A 24,681-nucleotide genomic window follows, 5' to 3' on the forward strand; every position below is an offset into this window, starting at 1 on the left:
AGTATTTTTGTCAATTAAACAGGTCTCAGTTCACTGTTGGATTTAAAATAATTGGTGTAGCATTTTTATATGTAAAATATGTATCTTTACCCTCCAAATTCTTTAAATAGCTGTAAACATAATTTTTCACATCAAAAACTTTAAATAGTAATACAGACCACTTTATAATTTAGAAATATGCTAAATTACATGTTTAACTTACAACAATGCAAACTTAATTTTATTCTTAAAGACATAATATACACTCCATTCCATTTGGATTTGCATCTTTTGTGGATATTTCTACTTTCAGGTACGTAAAGTACTGAATATATACATTTATTTATGTATAGAATAGAATATACATTCAGCAACTGTACCATCAGCTTTAGTTTATGAAAAAGAAAGGCAACTGAAGGACCTGGAACTATAATCAAATTATGAAGGATACTTACCAGTGTGTGAGGTCAACGACTGCTTTGGTAACACATGAGCACTCACTGTCGTTGGGAGCCTCAGCTTGGAGTGTGGCGACAGCAATGATGGTGCAGGAAGAAAAAGTCTTGACCTGGACTGTAATGGGAAAGGCAAATCAGAAGCAAAGTGCAATTTCCTGGGTTACTCGCTAACGTAATCCTTATTATATATATTGCTGGTCAGTAAAGATCATCCCATTGATTCGGATCATGTCCAAGGATTCACTTCTGCTTTTAATTCTATTTTATGTTTGAAAGTAACCATTTTCAAGTTACTGACATCAAAACATTTTATAAACATTACAGTACAAATTACCTAATATTTTTAATCATCAGGAATGGCTGGGTTAATTAACAATGCTGGCATAATACCAACATATTCAGAATTCTTTCTTTTGAATGTTAGCTGAGAAAACACAATTTCGGCAAGTTACATATTAAACAAATCTCCAAACAAATTGTTTACAAAGCTAAATAGAATATAGAGCAGAATCTATGTACTGAAATGGACATTAAATCTAATTAGACATTAAACCTACAAACCACCAAACAAATTGTTTCCTAAACTACATAGGGGATGGGGAAGAATCTGTGAACTGAGATGTGCCTCAGGCATCCATTCGAAAACAACAGGAGGCACATCCATTTTTAAAAAATCACATCGAAAAATGAATTGATTCTTGTGGAATATAAACACTGGCACGGACTGGTTCGGCTGAATGGCATGTTTCCATGCTGTACATTCTTTGCAATGTGCATACCACATGCTCATTTTCATATTCTGGTAGATAGTGTCTATTTAGTTCAGGTAACTATGGAGAACTTTGCATACATTTTAGCAAAAGAGGATACTGGTACTGTTGTTTGAACTGCATTCATTCTTGTTTTCTTTCCATAGAAAATGTAAACCCAACTACAATGATCAAGCTGGCAGAAGGTACATATCTGGAGCTAATTTTCATATCCAAACACTGATCTACAGTGAACACAGCTGTCCATTTCTTGCTTTCTTTTCCACAATTACAAAGCAAGATCCACAACTTGTTTTTTGCAGTAAAGCTTTCAGCATACACCAAGGTTCTATATTCATATGTATGGACTAGTGGGGGTTGAAATTCTAGGAGCACTGAAAGATTCAAGATGGAGGTTTAATTTACACCAGTTCATTTGTGTTTAATATTCCCCGAGAGGCGTATATTTTCCTTAGTAATAATAATAATAATCCTTGCATTTGATATAGCGCTTTTCACGTCGGGAGGACGTCCCAAAGCGCTTCACAGAACACACTGTAAAGTGAATTGACTGTATATTTGTGGGCGAATGCGGCAGCCAATTGCGCACAGCAACATCCCACAAACAGTCGTAGATTGAAAATGACCAATTTATTATTGTTTTTGGTTTTGGAGGGATTATTATTAGGCTCTGTGTGGAGTAAGGAAACTTGCCCAAGGTTTCGCTCTGCCTGGAATTGAACTTAGGTCTCTCGCTTGCAAAGCGAGTGCTCTAACCACTGAGCTACAGGACTCCACTAGTAACTAGAAAGATTGCTACAAAGATAACAAATAATAATAATAATCCTTGTGTTAGCATAAGGGTGCAGAATTAACATTGAATTAACACTGAGCTTCACAGAATACACTGTAAAGTGAATTGACTATATTTTCTGGGCGAAACGCAGCAGCCAATTGCGCACAGCAGTGTCCCACAAACAATTTTCTTATTGATTTTTTGAAGGAATTATTACCGCTGGAAAAGTGATCTGCCAATCGACTAACAAAGGGGTTCCTACTTACTGCTAGGTAACCAGAGGAGTGTGGAGTAAGGAAACTTGCCCAACATTTCGCCCAATAATACATTATTGGCAAAACAAAAGCAGAGGAAATTATTACCACTGTACCCACATGCTTACACCACTAATGAGTCCTAGCCAAGTATATAGATGTGTAAATACAGGTATATAAACATGCCCCCAAAATGATCACATAGCTTTTTTTAAAAAAATATGGAAACATTGGTAGCCTTACTGACAATCGTTTCAGTTCACACAGTAATACTGAAGTGAAAATCTATGGCAATTTTTTATAGTTTTAGCTTATTTGTTTTCACAAACAACTGAGGGATGATCATTTAGGCACTGTAATATTTTCACCAGTCACGGTTATGGCAATAATAATACTTGCATTTGGTATAGTACCTTATCACGTCAGAAGGATGTTTCAAAGCACTACACAGGATTTGTGGGTGAAATGTGGCAGCCAATTGTGCACAGCAGCCCTCAAAGAAGACTAGGATCTCTGTGTACCAATTACTAGCTAAGTGACTCAACATATTCTCAGTTTGTTGATAAGACCAAATACTATTTCTAGTACTTCTAGCAGGAAGGCTACCAGATCTACAGATAGGATCTGACAGGTTTGTTTTTCTGCCATCTTGAACAACTGCTTTATGTTGAAACAGACTATCTGCTGCTTATCTTTTATCATAATTTCCCCAGAGAATAAAACATTTTAAACATGCTTTTGTCTGATGGAAGTCGCACCAAGGTTAAATAAAACAAATAAGATAAATGACCTTTGACTGGAGAAAGGAAAGTGAGTCAATGTTTCAGGTCCACGACCCTTCATCAGAACTGGGGTATGTTGGGAGGTAGAGGAGGCTTTTAAGGACCAACAGAGAAGGGAAAGGCAGGGCAAGGAAAACATAGGAGAAAATGGCGTAGAGGGCAGGGGAAGATGAGTTAAAGAGATGTTAATGATGCAAAACAAAGGGGAGGAAAATTGCATCAGAACAGGCAGACCAGAGAGAGAAAAGATGTGTCTGAGACCCGGATAATGTGGTAATGGTCACAGAAGAGGGGGAGAGGGAATGTGAGCTGTTATGGTCTGAAATTATTGAAATCAATATTAAGACCAGAGGGCTGTAAGGTCCCTAGCAGATAAATGAGGTGTTGTTCCTCGAGCTTGCGCTGTGGTTCATTGGAATGGCGTAGGAGACTGTGGATGGAGAGGTCAGAATGCGAGTGGGAGGGAGAGTTGAAATAGCAAGAACCCAGAAGCTCAGGGATGTACTTGGGGGCAGAATGGAGGTGTTCAGCAACCCAATCTGCGTTTGGTCTCCCCAATGTAGTGACCACATCGTGAGCAGCGAATGCAGTAAACTACATTGGTGGCAGTACAAGTAAATCACTGTCTCACTTGAAAACTGTGTTTGGGGCCCTGGACAGTGGTATCGGAGGAGGTGAAAGGCCAGGTATTGCATCTCCTGCGCTGGCATGGGAAGGTGCCGGGGGGAGGAGAGTAACTGTTGGTGGTGATAGAGGAATGAACCAGGGAGTCACGGAGGGAACGGTCCCTTCGGAATGCTAAGAGAGGGGAGGGAATGATAAGTTTGGTGGTTGGATCATGCTGGAGGTGCCGGAAATGGCAGTGAATTATTTGTTGGATGTTGAGGCTGGTGGGATGGAAGGTGAGGACTAGGAGGTTCTGGGAAGAGGGGGAAGCGGTGAGGGCAGAGGTGCGGGAAATAGGGCGGACACGGGCAAGGACCCTGCCTACAACAGTGGATGGGAATCTTCGGTCAAGGAAAAAGGAAAACATTTCAGTTGCTCTGGTGTGAAAGGTGGCATCGTCAGAGCAGATGCGACGGAGACAGAGGAACTGGGAAAAGGAAATAGAGTCTTTACAGGAAGTGGGTTGGGAGGAAGTGTAGTCCAGGTAGCTGTGGGAATTGGTAGGCTTGTAAAAGATACCTGTAGACAATCTATACCCCGAGATGAAAATGGTGAAGTCGAGGAAGGGAATGGAAGAGTTGATACAGGAGGAGGCAAAATAGATTTCTGTATCATCCGCATGCATGCAGAAGTTTACCCTTTGTCTGCGGATGACATCGCCCAGAGGGAGCATATAGGCAAGAAAAAGAAGAGGGCCAAGGATGGAGCCCTGGGATACCCCGTAGGTTACCGGGTGGGGGCGGGAGGAGAAACCATTTGCCAAGATGAAATGGAGACGGTTAGTTAAGTAGGACTCGAACCATGCGACTGCAGCCAATTAAGATGGATGAGGGAGAGGCAATGAAGGAGGATGGCGTGGTCAACTGTGTCGAACGCGTCAGAGAGATCTAGGAGGATGAGGAGGCAGAGGCAGCCATGGTCACAGATAGAGAGAATGGCGTTTGTGACTTTGACAAGCGCTGTCTCTGTGCTGTGAGCAGGGTGAAAACCAGACTGCAGGGGCTTGAGGAGGGAGTGGAGGGTGAGGTGTGACCGAAGTTGACCTGCAACAATGCGTTCCAGGACTTTTCAAGGAAGGGTAGGTTGGAAATGGGACGGTTGTGTGAGAGATTAGAGGGATCGAGGGTCGGTTATTTGAGGAGGGGTGTGATAACAGCGGTTTTCAGGGGGCCAACCGACCCGAACTTCTTCCCCAAAATACTACCACCTATGTACTCTAACCTCCACTACTCCCGCGTGGTCCTCTCCTCCCACTGCCCTCCCCGACTTCTATCCCTGCTCGACCGTCCCACAGCCTCCCTCTGCTCCACCCTATCACCTCCATCCTCGCCCGACTCCACTGTGTTCCCATCACATAGAGGATACAGTTCAAGATCCTGGTACTCACCTTCAAAGCCCTCCATGGCCTCGCTCCTCCCTACCTCTGCGACCTCCTAATCCCCTACCATCTGCCCGCTCCCTCCACTCAGCGGGCTCTGGCCTGCTTCACCTCCCCCGTCTCGCTCGCCCCACCATTGGCAGGCGTGCTTTCTGCCATTCTGCCCCCATCCTCTGTAACTCCATTCCGAGGTCCTTCCGCCTCTCCCCCTCCCTTTCTTCGTCAAAACCCATCTCAAGACCCTCCTCTTCGACCGTGCTTTCGATCACCCAGAGTGGAGTGGAACAGAGCCTGAGGAGAGAGACTGGTTGACAGTGTCAGCGTCAGCCAGCAGCGGGGAGAGGAGGGGGATTTGCGTAACCAGCAGCTGGGTGGGGAAGGGGTTGAGGCAGCAGGTGGTGGGCTTCATCCGGAGATGGTAGATGAGAGGGAGTAGGGAGAATCGGGGGCAAAGGAGTGTGAGTTGGGAGCGGCAGGAGCTGTGGCAGAGGGAAAAGATTGTGTGGATGGACTGGGTGGGGTTGAAGGGGATACAGGGGACACACACGTTGCAGCCAAGCGGACGTTTTCAATCTTTGAGGCGAAAAAGTCTAGGACTTCTTTGCACTTGGCGTTTGACATGAGGATAGAGGGGGCTTGAGGGAGTGCATGAAGGAGGTGATGGACAGTGAAAAACAGTGTCTTTGGATTGTTGTTTACCTCCAGGATGACTTTAAGCAAAAGTCAGTTGTGGCCTGTGAAAGGGAGAGGTGGTAGGTGCGGAGGTGCTAGAGCCACAGTTGGTGGTGAATCGTGAAGCCGGATTTCTGCCATCTGCGCTCAAGTGTCCAGGTTTGTATTTTGAATGAGCGGAGATGACTGTTGTACTAGGGGGAGTGGGTGGGTTTGGGGAATTTCAGGGGAGTCAAGGAATTGAAGGTTGTGGGAGAGATCAGCAGCCATCAGCAGCTTGATGGCTGCAACAGGATCTTTGTAGGTGGATGGCCAGAGGGAGAGGAGGTCCGAGGAAAAGGGCATTCATGAGGGACTCAGGGGGAAGCTTTTTCCATGGGCAGAAACAAATGGCGGAGGGCTTGGAAGTGGGGAAGGGGATGTGGGAGATGAGGAAATGTCCAACATGGTCTTGTCCGTGATAAGACAGGTTGGAAATGTCAAGGCCACGTGTGATGGGTGAAGTCGAGGGCGTGGCCATGGTGGTGGGTCGGCGAGTTGATGTGGAGGGTGAGGTTTAGGGAGAAGAGGGCAGTGAAATCCAAGGAGACGGTGCAAGGGGAGTTTAGGTGGAGGTTGAAATCACCCATTATGAGCAGGTGTTCAGTGCAGAAGGACATGGATGAGAGATGAGAGGAGATATCGGTGAGGAAGGAGCCTGGAGGTTTGGGGATGTGGCAGTAAACAAGGAGGATTTTGAGGGAGAGAGAATAGGGATGGCAGAGGGTGAAGTTCTCAAAGGAGGAGAAACAGCCAAAGGAATAGGGGATAGACCAAGGGAAGCTTGGGAAATGAGGGCTACTCTGCCGTCACGTTGGTTGGAATGGGGGATGTGGTGAAAAGTGTAGCCAGGAGGGGAGGCTTCAACGGGGGGGGACGGGGTCACCAGGGGAGAGCCAAATATGACTGATATTCCATCTACTGCCATCTTCACTCACAATCACACCACTTGTCTCAAAGACATGATATAGAACTATCAAATACAAGAATTATTATTATTATTATTAATTTTACTGATGGAATTACAATAAAAGGTTTCTGCCATTAATTTCAGCAAGGCTAAGATAACTTACAAAATGAGTCATATGGGCATAAGTGTTGAATCCTAGTACCGTAAATTCCTGAGTTATGAAGTATAACATCACCAGATTTCAAACCACTGTCGCAACAGTAAAGAGTCAAACACCTGGAACGGAAAACTATTTTTTTTTGCACCAGATAAGGACTTTCTGTTCTCTCTCCACATACATACAGACTAAATCTGGTGCTTTACATTATCTGCCGCTCTTGCAACATGTAATTTTATGTGTCACTTCCCAGTTTTTAAATATGATGGCATCCACTTATAGACTTTTCATCATCCTGACCACAAACCTTTTGCTCTCCTTCATCAGTCCCTGTGGGTTAGACTATACAGTGAAAATATTGCTGCCATTGGAGAAATGGAATGTTGCCTGGAAAGCAATATAATAATAATAATCCTTGCATTTGATATAGCGCTTTTCACATCGGGAGGATGTCCCAAAGCACCTCACAAGAATACACTGTAAAGTGAATTGACTGTATATTTGTGGGCGAACGCGGCAGCCAATTGCGCACAGCAATGTCCCACAAACAGTCGTAGATTGAAAATGACCAATTTTATTATTGTTTTTTTGGTGGGATTATTATTAGGCTCTGTGTGGAGTAAGGAAACTTGCCCAAGGTTCGCCCTCTGCCTGGAATTGAACTCAGGTCTCTCACTTGCAAAGCAAGTGCTCTAACCACTGAGCTACAGGACTCCACAATGTTTGATAGTTTAACAAAAATGTATTCTATTCACTCTGCAGCACTGCAAGTTTGCCTTTAAGTCATACTTTTTGTAGGATAAATGCAAATGATGCATTTTTTCTCTCCCACTCACAGTAATTGAGTTCTGGAGTACCATTAAAGAATGTGGGCAATAACAAGAATTGTATTTACTTTTTGGCTGCCCATTGATCTTGGCTCATTTCAACACATACTGCATCACTTGAGTGGTGTACTACTGCAACCCAAAACCTTTTTACAAATAAGCTGTGTGGTGCGTACTTGGCAATTTCAGAATTATTTATAGCATATTAATGGTTGCTTTTGAACATCTACTTGTGTGGATCTCAGGTAATAACTACCCTAATTCAGAGAGTCAGCCTGGCTCAGTGGTAGCACTTTCGCCTCCGAGTCAGAAGGTTGTGGGTTCAAGCCCCACTCACATAATCTGTGTTGACACTATAATCTGTGTTGACACTGTGTTGTGCTTTTGAACAAGATTGCAGTGTTGCAAATCCTTCAGGTACTGGCTGCCGTCTCTGGCTGACCCTCTGAAAGTCTGCTTATATGTTAAATCTCAGGTTGGAGTTCTGCAAAACTAGGTTCCTGGTACACAACAGATTGGAATTTGATTGGAGCTCTAGAGGTTTCACCCAAGATACACCTTGCACCTGGATTTTCTATATGTAAAGCCTTTGGTGAATCTCACAAATTGTATTTTATTATTGTATTCATACAGCAGACTATATGTGCTATACAATTTTGCTCCATTTCAAAAATATTATATTGGTTGCTTATATATTAGTTTAAAAATCCACTTTGAGCAGGGCCTTGCAAATTCCCTTTTTGTTCTCAAAAAGCCCGCTAAAACTTGTCTTTTTTAAAAAAAGCATCTACTTGCTGGTGGTTTGGTCATACAACACACCTCATCTTCATTTCACAGCTATCACTGAATTAAGTGTTCTGTGCTAAGCTTGCTGGTTTAATGTTATGTAAGTTTTCTTTGGCACAGAATAAATAAAATGAAGCAATTACTATTTATGAAATATATTTTGTGGAAAGATTGCATAATTGATCTTACATACATTTCTGTGGTTTTATAATTGATGTGACTATAGTTCACTGCCATAAAAACAGCACAACACACTAGAACGGCTTTCAAGCCAGGGCCTGAATTGAGCAGCAGAACAGATGCCCAATTCTTGATGTTGGACAAAAGGAATAAGAACATTTAAGAAGAATGAATGTTAAGCCACAGATGCTTTGCATTTCTTAATATATAATGCAAATAATTTAAAATACACACAAATCTAGAAATGTAAAATTTCGACACAGAAATAGTTTGACGTCTGACAGAAAAAGAAAGGATTACAGATTTTCTAAAACGCGATCATATATACGCTTCATCAGGCCATCATTTGACTTTGAAAAGTAGATAAAAACAATTTGCATAAACTTGCAAGTCAAATTTTCTATCATCCTTTATTTGTCTTATGGGCACACCCATCTACTATTAGTCTGCTTACAGTTGGCATTCATTGCCTCAGGATTATTTCCTTCTCTTCTCATTCAAATCATCCTTTCACAATACTTAAAAACTTATGAGAAATTCATTAAAAGTTCGTTGAGGAGACAACCTTTCAGTAAAATGCAGGTAATATCCTCTAGAAATATTTTAAAGATGCATTGAGTACACACAAATACGGTACTTGAAACCCTATGCTAACTAAAGTACTTCTAATACATTTGTTGTCCATTCATATCTAAGTTAATCTTTTGATAAACTATTTTTTAAAAGAAGGTTAAACATGACAATGTATTACTTTCCTTATTTTCCCCACCATATTCCACTGTAGGAAAGTACCTACACTGAAGTGCTGATTGCTTGTCAGTAGGGAAAGACAGTAGGAATATCCCTGTTAAATGGCATAGTACTCAAAAGAACATTTTTAAAAAAATGAAATCAGATAAGTGATTTTTCCCATCAAGTATGTTTTCTCAATAGACACATAACCTAATACATAGTGAATAATTAAGTTGAATAATGAGCGATTAAATGCAGTTTCCCCAAGTTTTATTTAATAATTAATAAAGTCGTCCGATATATTTAAATTTGATATGGCACCTTCACATTGGGTGGATGTCTCCAAGCATTCCTCAGGGTACTCCAAGGGTCTCCAAATGGTTGATCACTGCTAGGTGGCGCTTTCATGCAAGGCCTTTATATAATTCCGAGATTCTACTCAAAAAGTCACAGGAATTTGCGTGCAGCATTAGCTTATAGAATCCCAGGATCAGGATTTCCAAGATTGCAACCCCTAGTTGTGGGTTCAAGCCCCACAACGGGACTTTGAGTCCACATTGTCTATGCTGACAATCAACAACAATATCAAAATTACATTTGTAAAGCGCCTTTCACGTCGGGAGCACATCCTAAGGCCCTGGACAGACAGAATTATGGACCCGAGCTGGGGGTCGGGGTGGGGGAGGATGGAGTGCAGGGGGGAAAGCAGGGAGATTGAAGCATGGTTGAAGAGAAGGGTCTTGAGATGGGTCTTGAAGGTGGCAAGAGAGGGGGCGAGGTGGAGGGACTGCGGGATGGGAGTTCCAAAGGGTGGGGGTAGAGTGGCGGAAGGCCCACCCACCAATAGTGGGGCGAGCAAGATGAGGGATGTGAAGCAGGCCGGAGTTCACTGAGCGGAGAGAGTGAGCAGGATGGTAGGGGGTTAGGAGAGGTAGGGGAGAGCAAGACTGTAGGGCTTTGAAGGTGAGGACCAGGATCTTGAAGGGTCTGTGTGATGGGAAGCCAGTGGAGTTGGGCAAGGATGGGGTTGATAGGGTCACGGAGCCTAGTGCGGGAGAGGACAATGGGCTGCAGAGGTCTGGATGATCTGCAGCCTGTGGAGGGAGGAGTTGGGGAGGCCAACGAGCAATGAGTTTGCATAATTGAGCCTCGATGTTATGAATGCGTGTATGAGAGTTTTGGCGACCTGTGGTATGAGACAGTGTCGGAGCCGGGCGACGGTGCGGAGTGGGGGAAGGCAGAGCGGGTCATGACGCAGTTGTGGGATAGAAAGGATAGTTGAGGGTCAAACAAGACCCCAAGGTTTCCGGACTGGCTTAGCAAGGTGGTGTGTGGGGTGTGGAGGTGCTGACGGGAGCCAATCAGGAGAGCCTCGGTCTTGTTGATGTTCAACTGAAGAAAGTTAGCTCTCATCCAGTGCTTGATGTTTGACAGATATGCAGAAATGCAGTGCTAGGGTGTGCTACATTGTTGAAGGTGCCATCCTTCGGACGAAACATTATACCAAGGTCCCATCTGCCTAACTACAAAGATGTTAAAAGATCTCATGGCACTTTTCAAAAAAGAGAATGGAGTTTCTCCCAGTGTCCTTGGCAACAATCCCCCAAATAAAATTGGGTATTCAACCCAGAGTTGCACAAATTGACAACAACATCCCCCCACAAAATACCCAGTTTATGATATCTTGTGAAATGCTTTGAGATGTCTTGACAACGTGATAAGGCACTATATCAAATATTATAGTAATGTCTCCTTTAATGTCTCTACCTGCAGAAGCGAATATTGGAGTTGCTGTGAGGTGAGATGTGCTACTAGTGCGGCTTCCACATTGTGCTTAAAACTTTGTTCTGTTCACGTGCACAAGTGCTGAGTCAGAGCGACTACGAGCTGAACGGAGGCTCGCCTTGGGGGCAGATGCTTGATGTGGGCAGGAGGTCATGATGATGAGGAAGATAACAGCACAGCATATTAGCAACTGTTTCATTGTCTGAAAATGTATCAGGGACAAAAAGAGCCACGAAGCAGTGAATAGCTTGCTAAATATTGGTCAGACCTGGAAATTCGGATTTTGGCAGGGAAGGCCTTTGAAGAGTCATGTAAGTTTAATTTTCAGATTACTATTACATAATGGTTTAAAATCTGGGGGCTAGATGCTACAATCCTTCACTTTGTCTGCCCCCAAACACTGGAGCAGTCACTCACTGGGGCAGGGATTCTTTCCACTCAGTTCCTGTTAACCCTACAAGCTAAAGCCCTAACAGGTAGGGTGGTCAGGAAAATTTGGCAGTCAGTGCTCTCAACAGCTAGCTTTGCAGGTTTAGTTGGGTAGACTCCAACAGTAGCCAACACACACTCTGGGTCCCCAAGCCTTAGCTCTTGTCAACCTGCACCTAATACTTTCTGGAATTAGGTAAGCAGGATGTGTCCCTCCAGGAAGAGAGAGTGCATTCTATACCAATAAATATCTCGGGATTTTCTATTTGATGGAATGCACGAACTCTGTTTGTTTGGATACTGTTAGCACGGTGATGGGTTTCCTCATCTGTTAAGACACCCACCCGGCCGACCAAAATAATTTTTCACTTTGTGCAAGTGGATGTTTCTGTGAAGTTCAAAGTCTACCAATTGTCACAGCGGAAACATGCAATTAGGACTCAATGGAAGCATGGAATTTGCCAGGAGGGCATCACAATATATTTGATTGTTGGGTGTTCTTTGCGGATTTCTGTAAAAATTTCTGGGATATCAATTTTTCTAATAGATCTAATTTCTTACAAATTGGTTACGGTTGAGTTATTTAGCTTTAGCCCTACTTTTGTCAACTGTAATGGGAGTAATCCCCAAACTAGGTGTGGCTCCTACTGAAATGATAAATAAACATTACTACAATGGCTCCATGACCTGACTGTGCAATCTGCAGAGGATCCACATATCAATCAGAACACAACAATCAATTGCTAAGTAGTCCATTACTCAAATGAATCAATCTAGAAAGTAAGCAGTTGGCTTTATAATAATAATAATCCTTGCATTTGATATAGCGCTTTTCACGTCTTCTAGACGTCCCAAAGCGCTTCACGGAATATACTGTAAAGTGAATTGACTGTATATTTGTGGGCGAACGCGGCAGCCAATTGCGCACAGCGATGTCCCACAAACAGTCATGGATTGAAAATGACCAATTTATCATTGTTTTCTTTTGGAGGGATTATTATTAGGTGTGTGGAGTAAGGAAACTTGCCCAAGGTTTCGCCCTCTGCCTGGAATTGAACCCAGGTCTCTCACTTGCAAAGCGAGTGCTCTAACCACTGAGCTACAGGAATCGACACAACAACAACAACTTGGATTTATATAGCGCCCTCCATGCCGGACGGCATCTCAGAGCGCTGGACAGTAACGGATCCCGGGGCCGAGCCAGGGGGAGGGGGAGGAAGGTGACCAAAGGCGCGGTCGAAAAGAAAGGTCTTCAGTAGAGACCCGAAAATGAGGAGGGAGGGAGCGAGACGAAGGGAGTGAGGAAGGCAGTTCCAGAGCCTCGGGGCATAGTGGCTGAAGGCACGGACGCCGTGGGTGGAGCGGAGGACTCGGGGGACGAGGAGGCCAGACCTGTCATCCAGCACCAACCCGTCTCATTATACTTCAACTACACACTCAGTCTATTTCCCAGGCAAAATCTCAACCAAGAAACAGCATAGAAAGACACTGTCCAATGGAATTACTGCCCAATCAGTATAGTTTCTTATACTAGAAAAGCAACTGTCTATGTCAGGCCTGAACGGTAATATAGAGGAGGTCTGGGAATGAAGGGCTGTAGGAATATATTGGACAATTAATCAATTCTTAAGTTCAGTTGTCAACTGGCAGGATCAACTACTTTTACAGGGAGACATTTTCATAGATCTATTGTCCAACAAGTTATGATTCTATTCTGTATTTACAATTATACACATCGTTCATTAAGTGACCTGACCACCACCCAGGCTTGCAAGATGTTGATTTAATTACAAATTACCAATCAAATTAAAAAAAATTGAAACGCATAAGTCAAAGTTGAAGAAATTGTTGTCCTGTCTATTAAATTTATTAACACATCTAGAATGTGATGACTGCATAAATTGAGTTCAGCACAGACTAAATTCACTAGCTCTGCTGCAAGCTACAGAGACAGAAAACTGCACAGACTAAATTCACAAGCTCTGCTGTAGACTGTACAGACCATCAGAGACTAAATTCATGAACTCAATAGTGACATTTACAAGAACCATGACAGCATTCTCATCCCTACTACAATCTTGCACGTGAAATGCAAGTTGGGGAACCATTACATTCATTCAGTCACGCCTTTGAACTCCCCAAGTGGGAAATTTGTCATCTGTATTCCTGAACTAATTTCCAGAGATGTGGAAACTCTGCTATTCTACAGCAAAGGACACTAATATCAGATGACTCTGGAGATGCATTACTTGATTAATAACACAAATGACAACCTATCTGGTGCAGATTTAGCAACATGAAAAATTTCACAAAGCATGCAAATCCAACTTCTAATAGACATTTGCATAAATCCATATTAAAATGAAGTTTGATACCTTAATACATCTTCTCATATTACTTGCAATCTGTATTTATTCAGTATACTGGGGGCAGGGATTGTCCCACAGTTCCACAGTTAAACCTGCAAGTCAAAACCCTAACAGGTAGGGTGGTCCGAACTGGACAAGCAGCAGGAAGTTTGCCAGATAGTGCTCTCAATGGCAATCTATGCGTTTTTAGCTGGATAAATTACAGCAGTAACCCAACACACAGTCTGGGGTCCCCAAACCTCTCCAGAATTAGGTACGCAGGATACGTCCCTCCAGGGTTAGAGTGCGCATTCCATTGTGCATACACACAAAATTTCCATGGTATACACACGTATAATTCTCAGTTTCGTTTGGATAAACTTAAGCATGGTGGGGGATTTTGCACGAGTCAAGAAACCCAGCTGACCCAAAAAATTAGTACTTACAATATTGAAGTGTTGTCCGTCCATTGAAGTGAAATTGGAATCCCTTTTCTTATCCCACACCGTGAAAGGAACCATACCTATTGAATAAGATAAGCAAAGACAAAATTTGAGCAGATGTACATAATGCATGTCTGCTAGCTAATCCAAAGAAATTTCAAGATCTTTAGGTCAACAACAACAACTTGCATTTATATAGCACCTTTCATGCTGGGTGCATCCTGAAGCGCTTGACAGTGGCGAACTCTGACTCCGAGCCAGGGGGAGAGGGAGGGGGTGGTGACCGTAAGCATGAGCAAAAAGGAAGGTCTTTAGGCAGGGTTTTAAAGTGGGGAGGGGGCAAGGTGGAGGGATTGAGGGAGGGAGTTCCAAAACTTCAGGGGTAGTGGCTGAAAGCACGGCTGCCGATGGTGGAGCGAGGGGACGAAGGACGAACAGGAAGCCGGAGCCGGATGAGCGGAGGCAGCGGGTGGTGGAGTGGGGGGGTAAGCAAATCGGATAGGTAGGGAGGTGCGAGGGCATGAAGGGATTTGAAAACGAGTGAGAGGATCTTGAAGTCGATCTGTTTGGTAATTGGGAACCAGTGCAGCCTGGCAAGGACAGGTGTGATGGGGGTACAGAGTTTTGTACGGGTGAGTATCCAGGCAGTGGAGTTCTGAATTAATTAAATTTTGTGTATGGTGGAACTGAGGAGACCAGCGAGGAGGGCATTTGAAAAGTCCAGCCGGGAAGTGACAAAGGAGTAGATGAGGGTTTTGGTTGCTGTGGGTATGAGATACGGACGGAGATAGGCAATGCGGCGGAGGTGGAAAAAAGCAGTTTTTTCAAATTACGTAAGGTAACAACAGGTGGATTTTATTACTCTAAATACACTGTAGAACAAAACACATCAAAACATTTCAAACCATTTATTTTACTCACTTATCTTACCCTTTCCCACATTTATTATTTTAACTACAAATTTTTTCCTCTGCATTGATTTTTGGAGCTTGAGCTTTCATAGTACTTAAAAAAATAATTTTACAAGCTAATCGAGGCCTTGTAGTGTAACGGGTGACCAGGTCAACCTTTGACAGAAAGCTCTCAAGTTACCCCACTTGGTGTCCCACACTCTCTTTGTAAAGCCCACCACCACATTAATCTACCTACGTGAAGGTCACTATAGAAATGCGAGTTGTTTTTAAACACTTCAGCAGCTTTAGATGAATTATCTAGTCACAACACAAGTAATCTGATTACACTTACATGAGGTAACTGCCATTCCCTTTATGACCATTTACGGATCACTGCTGTGTGCAAATTGGCTGCCGCATTCGCCCATAAAATAATCGCTTCACTTTGCCGTATATACTGTGAAGCACTTTGAGACATTCTCGTGATATGAAAGGTATTACATCAAATATAAGGATTATTTATTACAGTAGTCAATTAACACTTACATACCTGGTTGGGCAAAATAGTAATCCCCTTCTGAAATGTTCTCCATAGACTCCTGCAAAAACAAATCTGCATCTGAATGCACTATTTGAAGACCAATTCTTTCTACATGGCGGATATGTGTTAATGCAACCCGAGTGTGGAGGCTGTGCTTTAAACGTGTTTTATTGTTAGCTATTGAAATGAAGGATGTAGGATGATTACGCTTAAAATATTAAGCACTTGGTCATAGTTGGGGCAAGTACGTATCACCCTTACTTTCACTTCTGGAAAAGGCTAAATAGCAACAGAAATAGAGGACTGATATCCAACAAAGGATTCTCCAATTTAATTTGAAATCACAGTTTGGGCACCAGGAACTTACTCTGACAAAAATAAAGACAAGCAAGAAAAACAAGGGGGAAGGATTGTGCCTTTAAGATGGAGCAGTGTATCACCCATACAGCCCAGACAGTTTTACCCTTAAAATGTAATTGGCAAAGAGTGAATACAATGATTTTTGTAAAAAAAAATGGAACGGAGCTTCTCAAACATGTTACCATGAATCCATTTCCTTTTTCAACATGGATAGATGCATCCTAGTTATTAACACATTAAAATTACTGTGATCTAAATTTCTAGCAGTCTTAAACCCAATGTATAATCTATCCAGGACCAGAATCTACCTGCATATCAATTGACACCCCCACACATACACAACACGCACATTTCTGTTAATAGCATCAATCCACACACTGCCCCCATAGCCTTGTTAACAATAATTTCTATTGTGAGTTTTTCATGAAAATTCAATGCTAATTTTTATGGAAAACAGCTTCTCTTGGCAGGATTCCCTGGATTACACCCACAGGGTGTGTGCACCTGGGCTAAGACTTCACAAATCAGGAACACCTGGCTGTCAAGAGCCTCAGAACAAACTATATTAAAAATAAAGATGGCCTTCTCTTTAGTATTAATGTCACTGTTGAATAATTAAACAATCCTACTTACTGTATAATAGTGTTTCTTTTGAAATAATTAACCAGAATGTGTTGAACAGCTGAACAGCACACTGGTTCAACACATTAAAACATAAAGGATAAAATAATGTTTTGAAAGAAGTATTTAACTTTCACTGAATTCTGTATGTTCACTTTGCTACAATAAAGGCTAGCTTCACTTTCTCACTCACAACTTTGGTATTCTTGCACGCATTTTCATTGTTAAATTAGAAAATCCTTTATGCCCCTATCAAGCTTTTTTGAACAGCTTAATATGAAAATGTATACAGTATTTGGAATACTATATTGTGTTAATTTTTGTCATTTAAAGTAGAGCTGAAATAAAATATTTTCCTGGCTACGTTATATTGATGTAAGGATGAGTTATAAACACAGTTTATGCCTTAAAAAAATCCATTTATTTTAAAGCCTTTTCTCTCACATCTCTATTCACCATAAAACATGATGTCTTGCGAATTAGAGAACAGCACACAGGAGCCACAGACAATGGGAGCACAGGTAAAGATATCCTACCGTGAAGTACTAAACAGAAACTTTCAACATAAAAACATTTAATTCTAATTTTTTTTCTTTGGCTTTTGCGGATTACCATTAAAATTGAAACCAGGAACAAGTGCATAATCTCCGATTTTACTCATAACCTATACCAGGCCATCAGTGTTTCTCGCTATTGATTTTTGCACACCTTCCTCCATTACCTTCCCCCCCACCACCCCCCAACAGTGTTTGGCACCATATCTATGAAGCACTTGGAAACAATATCTGATATGAAAAGTGATATATATAAATGCAAGTTGCAATTCACAAGACATTCCAAACTAATAGAATAGTCCAGCCTTTTAGAACATACTTATTTTCTTTTAAAGCGCGAATCTGGTAACACCACTGATGTAGTATTGACTTCATTCAATACACATGTAGGCAGGTCACTTCGTTTTGGGCTAAAATGGCTAACTCCTAGATCATTGACTGACATCATGTCCAGTTTGCTGCACATGCGGACAAAGCAGCATGAGATGTTCACGGTCACTAGGAAGGCTACAAAAAGGCAGATTTGCTGGCCTTCAGCATGTGCAGCAAACAGGAAGTGAAGTTGGCAGAGATAACGTGATAACCTGAAACTCAGATTTTTTTCAACAGCAAAATCAGCCATGCAAGGAGAGAGCTGTCTGGCTGGGCACATTTACAGTGCAACCGCTTCATTATAGCAAGGATTGGGATATTCTGGATCTCAACCACTGTAATATAATTATCCTGTAGCTCAGTGGTTAGAGAACTCGCCTCTCAAGCAGGAGACCTAGGTTTGATTACCGGCAGGGAGAAACGTTGGGCAAATTTCCTTACTCCACACACCTCTGTTTACCTAGCAGTAAGTAGGAACCCATTTGTTAGTTGATTGGCGGATCGCTTTTCCATGGGTAATAATTCCTTAAAAAAATGTTTGTGGGACACTACTATATGCAATTGGCTGCCTGGTTTCACCCACAAAATATACAGTCAATTCACGAATATTCTGTTAATTGCTTTGAGGTATCTCGACGACAGGAAAAGGTGCTATAATAATAATAATCCTTGCATTTGACATAGTGCTTTTCACGTCTTCTAGACATCCCAAAGCGCTTCACAGAATAGACTGTAAAGTGAATTGACTGTATATTTTTTGTGGGTGAAACGCGGCAGCCAATTGCGCACAGCAGTGTCCCACAAACAGTCGTAGATTGAAAATGACCAATTTATTATTGTTTTTGGTTTTGGAGGGATTATTATTAGGCGTGTGGAGTAAGGAAACTTGCCCAAGGTTTCGCCCTGCCTGGAATTGAACTCAGGTCTCTCGCTTGCAAAGCGAGTGCTCTAACCACTGAGCTACAGGACTCCACTATATCAAATGCAAGGATTATTATTATACAATTAGGCTCCAATCAACTTGATTGGCTTGTAGAGGGGTAAGCAGTTGTTGCTTAAGCTCCACACCTCTAACTGGTGGAATCGCTCAACAGGATGGGCCGTGTGTCCGAGTTGCAGACAGGAAGATGGTGGCAAAGCTCTCAAACATTTATTGCCTAGTTGCGTTGCCAGCCAGGAAGCTTGCAGGGAGTTCCTGATACCTACCATCCACCTATTTAGGGCTTAAACCTGCGCTTGTCGGATGTCCAAAAGTGCAGTCAAAAAGATATGCCTTGAGAGAGATCTTGAACAAGTTGAGGGAGGGAGACAGGGAGTCGGAGGGACTCAGAATTGGATGGATGCCCAGTTGGATTGCACCCATGTCCAGTTCTATATCAATACTCAGAATCCTGTCAAATACTGACAATTGTATATGTTCTCTTATACTTACACTATTCAGTGATATCATATATACTTTACTGGCAAAGGTTCAAGAAAATGTTCTGTACTGACTATATGTAACTTGTACTAATGATACATACCAAAACGGAGTCCAGCTTTTGTCTGACCTTTTGCAATTTCAAGGACTGCCTCGATATACTGGTAAAATGATCAGCTGAAGAAAAGGATGAATATGACATATTGAGAACATCAGCATGTCGTCCAAAAATCTTGGGTCCTCCAGGGGTAGCTGTAGTACGTAATCGACAGATGCCTTTCATGGTTTGAACATCTTGTTGTGCAACTACAATGGGAGATAGGAAGAAGAAAAGATGTTAGTTTTCACAAACTCACTACATTCACTATATTTTAAACATTACAATAAAAAGGAATACAAAGTTTGCCTGATTTAGAAATATTGAATCAGTGCTGTAAATATCAATGTGGTTGGTTCAAATACAATTATTCTCATTTTGAACTAAAGCAGATAGATTTCAAAGAAAGTTTTCAAAACCAACCAATTTTTATTATCTATTCCCTTAAAGAAAATATAACTTCCACCACATAAAGTGCTATACACTAAGGGAATGTAAATTATATAGTTTATGTCCTCCCAATGGGAAAGGCGCTATATAGTGCAATTTGTTGCTGTTTGCACAGACGCACATCTACATAACAAGATCAGTTAGCTATTTTTGTCAGAAAGCGATCAGTTTTATAAATCACAATAACTCCAAGAAAAATAAAACTGAAAAAAAGCTGAATCCAGAAAGATTTTTAGATCTATGGTTCCCAATTATTCAAACAGAAGGTGAGGCACTTCTACTTTGGGAGAGGGGGCAAAAAAAAAACCCAGACCAACTCAAGCCTATTTGGTTAACAACTACATTCCTAAGGAGAAAGGACCGTGGGGGAATAAGCAACTAAGCAAATATTATTGCTGGGAAATTTAATGTTGGCTCTCAGCAAGTTGCAGTATATCTAATCTTTCGACATGGTTGATCTATCAAAACGTAGATCACTGATAAAATGCAGAATATTGTACTCTCATTGCCTGTCAATGTTTTCAACTGTTGTGAAACAAAAACTCAAGTCAGATGCCACAGGTGCTAATGCTTCAACAAAGAATAATTCCCCTAACAAGCTTTCAAAAGTTTTATAAACCTACAAATTCCTAATATAGCAAATTATACAACTTAGAAGGATACAAACTAATGTCTACTGTATGTGATACTCACAGCACTTGTAATACATATTAAATACATTTCATTCTTCCAACTGAAGTATTTTCCACATTCTATTGGAGCAAATTATAGGAATAGAGCACCTTTAAGCAGTTTTCACATCAGCAATGTTCATTGTTCATATGGTTTTGCCTTTCTGCTCTATAAAGGACTTCTCTGGTGAACCAGTTATTTACCTGTCCTTGTTTTCATCCTAAAACCTGAACCTTAGGTACTATAATATTACGAATCTTAGGTTCTACACAATAAAGTTAATGTATCGATCAAAAATTGATGGTAAAATGTACTTTAACTGCAACACCTAAAAGAAAGTTATTCTACAGCATTAACATAGGATTCAAATCTTAAAATGGTCACAGTTAATGTCACCGACAACCTGCAACAAGCAGTTCCCTTTACCAAATATTACTACAGATTGTTGGCTAAATGTTGGGGGGTTTGTTACATTGTCAAAGGTGCCGTCCATCGGATGAGACATTACACTAAGCTCTCATCTTCCTATTCAGGTGGATGTTAAAGATCCCATGGCACTACTCGAAAAGAGAAGGGAGTTTCTCCTGGGGTCCTGGGCAACAATCCCCCAAATAGATGGTCACTCGTTCCATGTTTGTATGTGGGATATTGTGCAAATGGATTGCTGCACTCGCCTACAGTTGCTCCATTTCACAGTAAATCCTATAAAACATTTTAGGACATCCTCCTGGCATGCCTAGGCGGTACACCAATTGCAAGGATTATTATTATCTAATACCCTCCTGAATTTGACAAGGTGGTCCACTGTCTCCTTGAATAGACCAATCCACATAAAGAGTAACCCTGTTATTAAGTGCTTCACTTCTGGCTTCTGCAGCAGAGTGGCTTGCTTCCTGTGCTATAAAATGGCCAAATGCAGGTGGCCACCTTCACTTCCTGGATGCTGTGTAATGCATGGTAAAAGCTGCTCCCACCTGTCCTCTACCCTCCATTACTCCCACTCGGTCCTCCTCTCCCACCGCACTCCCTGACTCCTATCCCTGCTCGACCATCCCACTGTCTCCCTCTGCTCCAGCCTGCGAATCCTCTGTCGGGCTCACCGTGGGAGATGCCACTGGCTGTCCAACAGCAGTCACTCTGACTGCCCTATCCACCATTCTCACCGCAAGGCCCATCAGTCCCTGACCACTGGGGCCAACCCTCATCTAAATCCCCATCCTCCCCATCAGTTCTTCCCCTTCCTCCCCTTGCCCCCACATTCCGCCACCAACTGTCCACTCCGCATCAGCCTACAAAATGTCCGCTCCCTCTCCCACAAAACACTTACCATCCAAGACCTCATCATTGATGAAAACATCGACATTCTCGCCCTCACTGAAACCGGGATCACTCCAGGCCAACCACCCGGCTACACCTTCCATCATACCCCACGACCTAACCATCATGGTGGCAGGATGGCTCTCACCTCCCGGTCCCCAATCGGCCTATCCCTACTCATCTGGAACCTTACCCTTTATCACCCCTCCAACCTTTCCTTCAAAATTCTCCTTATCTATTGCCCCCAAGCCCTCCCCCACATCTCCACCTTCCTATCTTCCCTCTCCCTCTGCTCTGAATGCCTTCTCATCCTAAGCTTGGAAAAAAATCTTCCCCCCCCTCCTTCTCGGCTGCCTTGGAGTCATCTGACCTCCTTGCCCTCTGGGCTTCCTCCCGCAATGACCTATCCTCCTCGGTCACTATTCTCCACAGCTCCCTCTCCTCCACTCTTAATTCCCTTGCTTCCCTCTCTTCCTGAACGGTCCCCTATTCACGTAAGTCACCATGGCATACCAGCCACCTCCGCTCCCTTTAAGCAAAGGTGCGTGGCGCTGAGCGCACTTGGCTTAAATCGAACTTAAGGGTCCATCGGCAGATCTGGCTGGACTATACCAAATCCTACCACTCCGCCCTCACCTCCGCTCTGTCTTAGGGCCCTAGGTTGTCCTCCCAACATGAAAGGCTCTAATTTTGTTGCTGCTGTTGTTGCTGCTGACATCACTTTACAAAGGAAGTGTATCTTGCTCATAGCTGCGTAAAGTGACATCAACAGCATCCGGACAATCCAGCTATCAGACATTTTTCATATTCAGTGTTAATGCAGGGGTTTGAGATATTGCATCCAAACAATTGTTATGTAATGAATTACCCTCGAGGCCCTACTCTCAATCTAAAGCAATGAAAAGTGATTAGGTAGTGTCGGTAATTGCACTTTATTGCGATCGGAGCTCCTGTTCTTCTTCTATCTATACTATTTATCTTCTTTACTAATAAAGACATAATGACTGTTTGTGTGTTTGTGTCAAGGCCTCAATAACCGATCTATGTAGAGATATGATTTATACCTCATCGGAAAGGTCTTGCATGGGGGAGTGTCATTGTATATATTTTAGTGGGTATTTCCTTTCGTTGATGAGCTATGACCTAAACAAGCGGGTACAGCTAGTACTGCATATTTGGTGGTGAATCATTACCAAAATTGCTGCAAATCACCACTAAATATTCCATACAGCATTAGTTGTTATTAAACCCAAGTTGGTTCAGAAACAATAGGGTTTAATGCTCCATTTGCAACCTATGTAGAAAAATAAGTGTATTTAAAAAAACTTGCATTTAAAATAGTGCCATTCACATTGGAAGGATGTCTCAAAAGCTTCACAGGGTATACTGTAAACTGGTGTTGACTGTGTATTTTGTGGGCGAATGCAGCAGCTAATCTACAGTAATGTCCCACAAACAGCCGTGAAGTGAGTGATCAATTTTATTTGGGGAGATTGTTGGCTAGGACACCAGGAGAAATTCCCTTCTCTTTCAAATAGTGTCATGGGATCTTTAACGTCCACCTGGACAGGCAGATGGGATCTCGGTTTAACATCTCAACTGAAGGATAGCACCCAACAAGATCACAATCTGACAATTTGCACCACTACATTGGAGTGTCAGCCTAGGCTATGAGAATTTAAAGTCCTAACATGGAGCTAATTAGAGACCACGTGTAAATACCTGTGTCAAGAAGGAATACAGTACAAATTTACATTTATATAACCCTTTTCATACTGGGAGGTTGTCATAAGGAACTTGACAGTCCTGGTTTGGACTAGAGCTGGGGTTGGGAACTGATGGGCATGGGGAGGGACATTTACAAGTGTCCTTAATTATAGGATTAACCACAATGACAATGATTGGTTGATTCCATCACTCATAGCTCCTTTCAGAGTTTGTAAATTACATGGGTGCCTGTAACTTTATCTATACACATTTATACATTGCTCATAATACAGCTGTGTTTACACACAACCACACTGCTTTTTGTTTTGCTGACAATTTTTTTCCATGCCCTCTTCCTTTCCTGAAGGCATTTCATTGTTTCTCCTTCTGTCAAAGTACACTTTTACATGCTGGTCTACCTCCAGTACTTCATCCAAGTAATTCTTCAAGTGTAAACCTTGACAATGAGTCAGCAGATTAGATGCCCCTGGAGAACATCACACTCGAGTCTAATCTCATCATCCAACGTCCGCACATGCACACATGCTATCTAGCAAAGGATAGCCACGAGTAGCAGGCCTGGATCACTTGCCCCTTCCCAAATCAGCAACACCAAATTGTACCACCTCAACTTGTGTCTGGTTAACATCAACTTATCAGACCTGCAGCTTTATGGGATGCATGGGTTAGTACTTTAATAGTAACTGCATTTACCAATAAAGCCATCAGGAGAGAATTAATGTTTAATAGGTTTAGAATATACCAATATTTTAATTTAATGAACTGTATCATCAGGACCACTTAAAAGTATTAATTCAAAGAATTCTAAATAACTATCTTTGTTTTTTCTGCTCATTTGAAAATTGTTCATTTGAAAATTGTTCTTTAAAGAGTATGTGCTAATAACCCAATTGGGTACTACTTGGAAAAGGTTACTGAAACAGCTGGTATGAGACAATTTATTTAAAATTAATCCCCAAGTAGAAAGTGAACTTTTTAAATTACTTTTAAGTATTTGATTTTATAAGGCTTTTGATGGAGGGATGTCAAAAACAAGAAAGCTGTGTTCTTCCATCTAACTATAGTTATGTAGAATAAAATAACCTAGGTTACATAAACAAATATTTTCCATAAGGTACAGGGTTTGCTCAAAGTCTAGAAATAGGCTAAGCAAGCATTTGGTTCTTTTGAATAATTTATATTGCAGCATTCAAAAGCCATTCTCACATGTGACGTACTCCTGTATTTACACTTCATTCAGCAAATCAGTCCCTTTTCAAGACCTTTAATAATGTCTAATTAGTTAA

General features: G+C 42.0%; 1 protein-coding gene across 3 annotated transcripts in view; it reads right to left on the reverse strand.

Moving 5' to 3' along the window:
* Positions 1 to 24,681, reverse strand: part of ahi1 (Abelson helper integration site 1) — a 111,023-nt gene that overhangs the window by 49,853 nt on the left and 36,489 nt on the right. For 2 of the 3 annotated variants that reach the window (XM_007893016.2, XM_042333310.1), the window contains exons 18-21: positions 19,235 to 19,437; positions 15,814 to 15,862; positions 14,374 to 14,450; positions 435 to 552 (exon numbers count right to left, since the gene is read on the reverse strand). In XM_007893016.2, the coding sequence (XP_007891207.2) occupies positions 435 to 552; positions 14,374 to 14,450; positions 15,814 to 15,862; positions 19,235 to 19,437 (447 nt within the window). The remainder of the gene's footprint in view (positions 1 to 434; positions 553 to 14,373; positions 14,451 to 15,813; positions 15,863 to 19,234; positions 19,438 to 24,681) is intronic. The other variant, XM_042333311.1, reaches the window with a different exon arrangement.

Source organism: Callorhinchus milii, unplaced genomic scaffold (genome assembly GCF_018977255.1).
Source record: "Callorhinchus milii isolate IMCB2004 unplaced genomic scaffold, IMCB_Cmil_1.0 Scaffold3, whole genome shotgun sequence".
NCBI lineage: Eukaryota > Metazoa > Chordata > Chondrichthyes > Chimaeriformes > Callorhinchidae > Callorhinchus > Callorhinchus milii.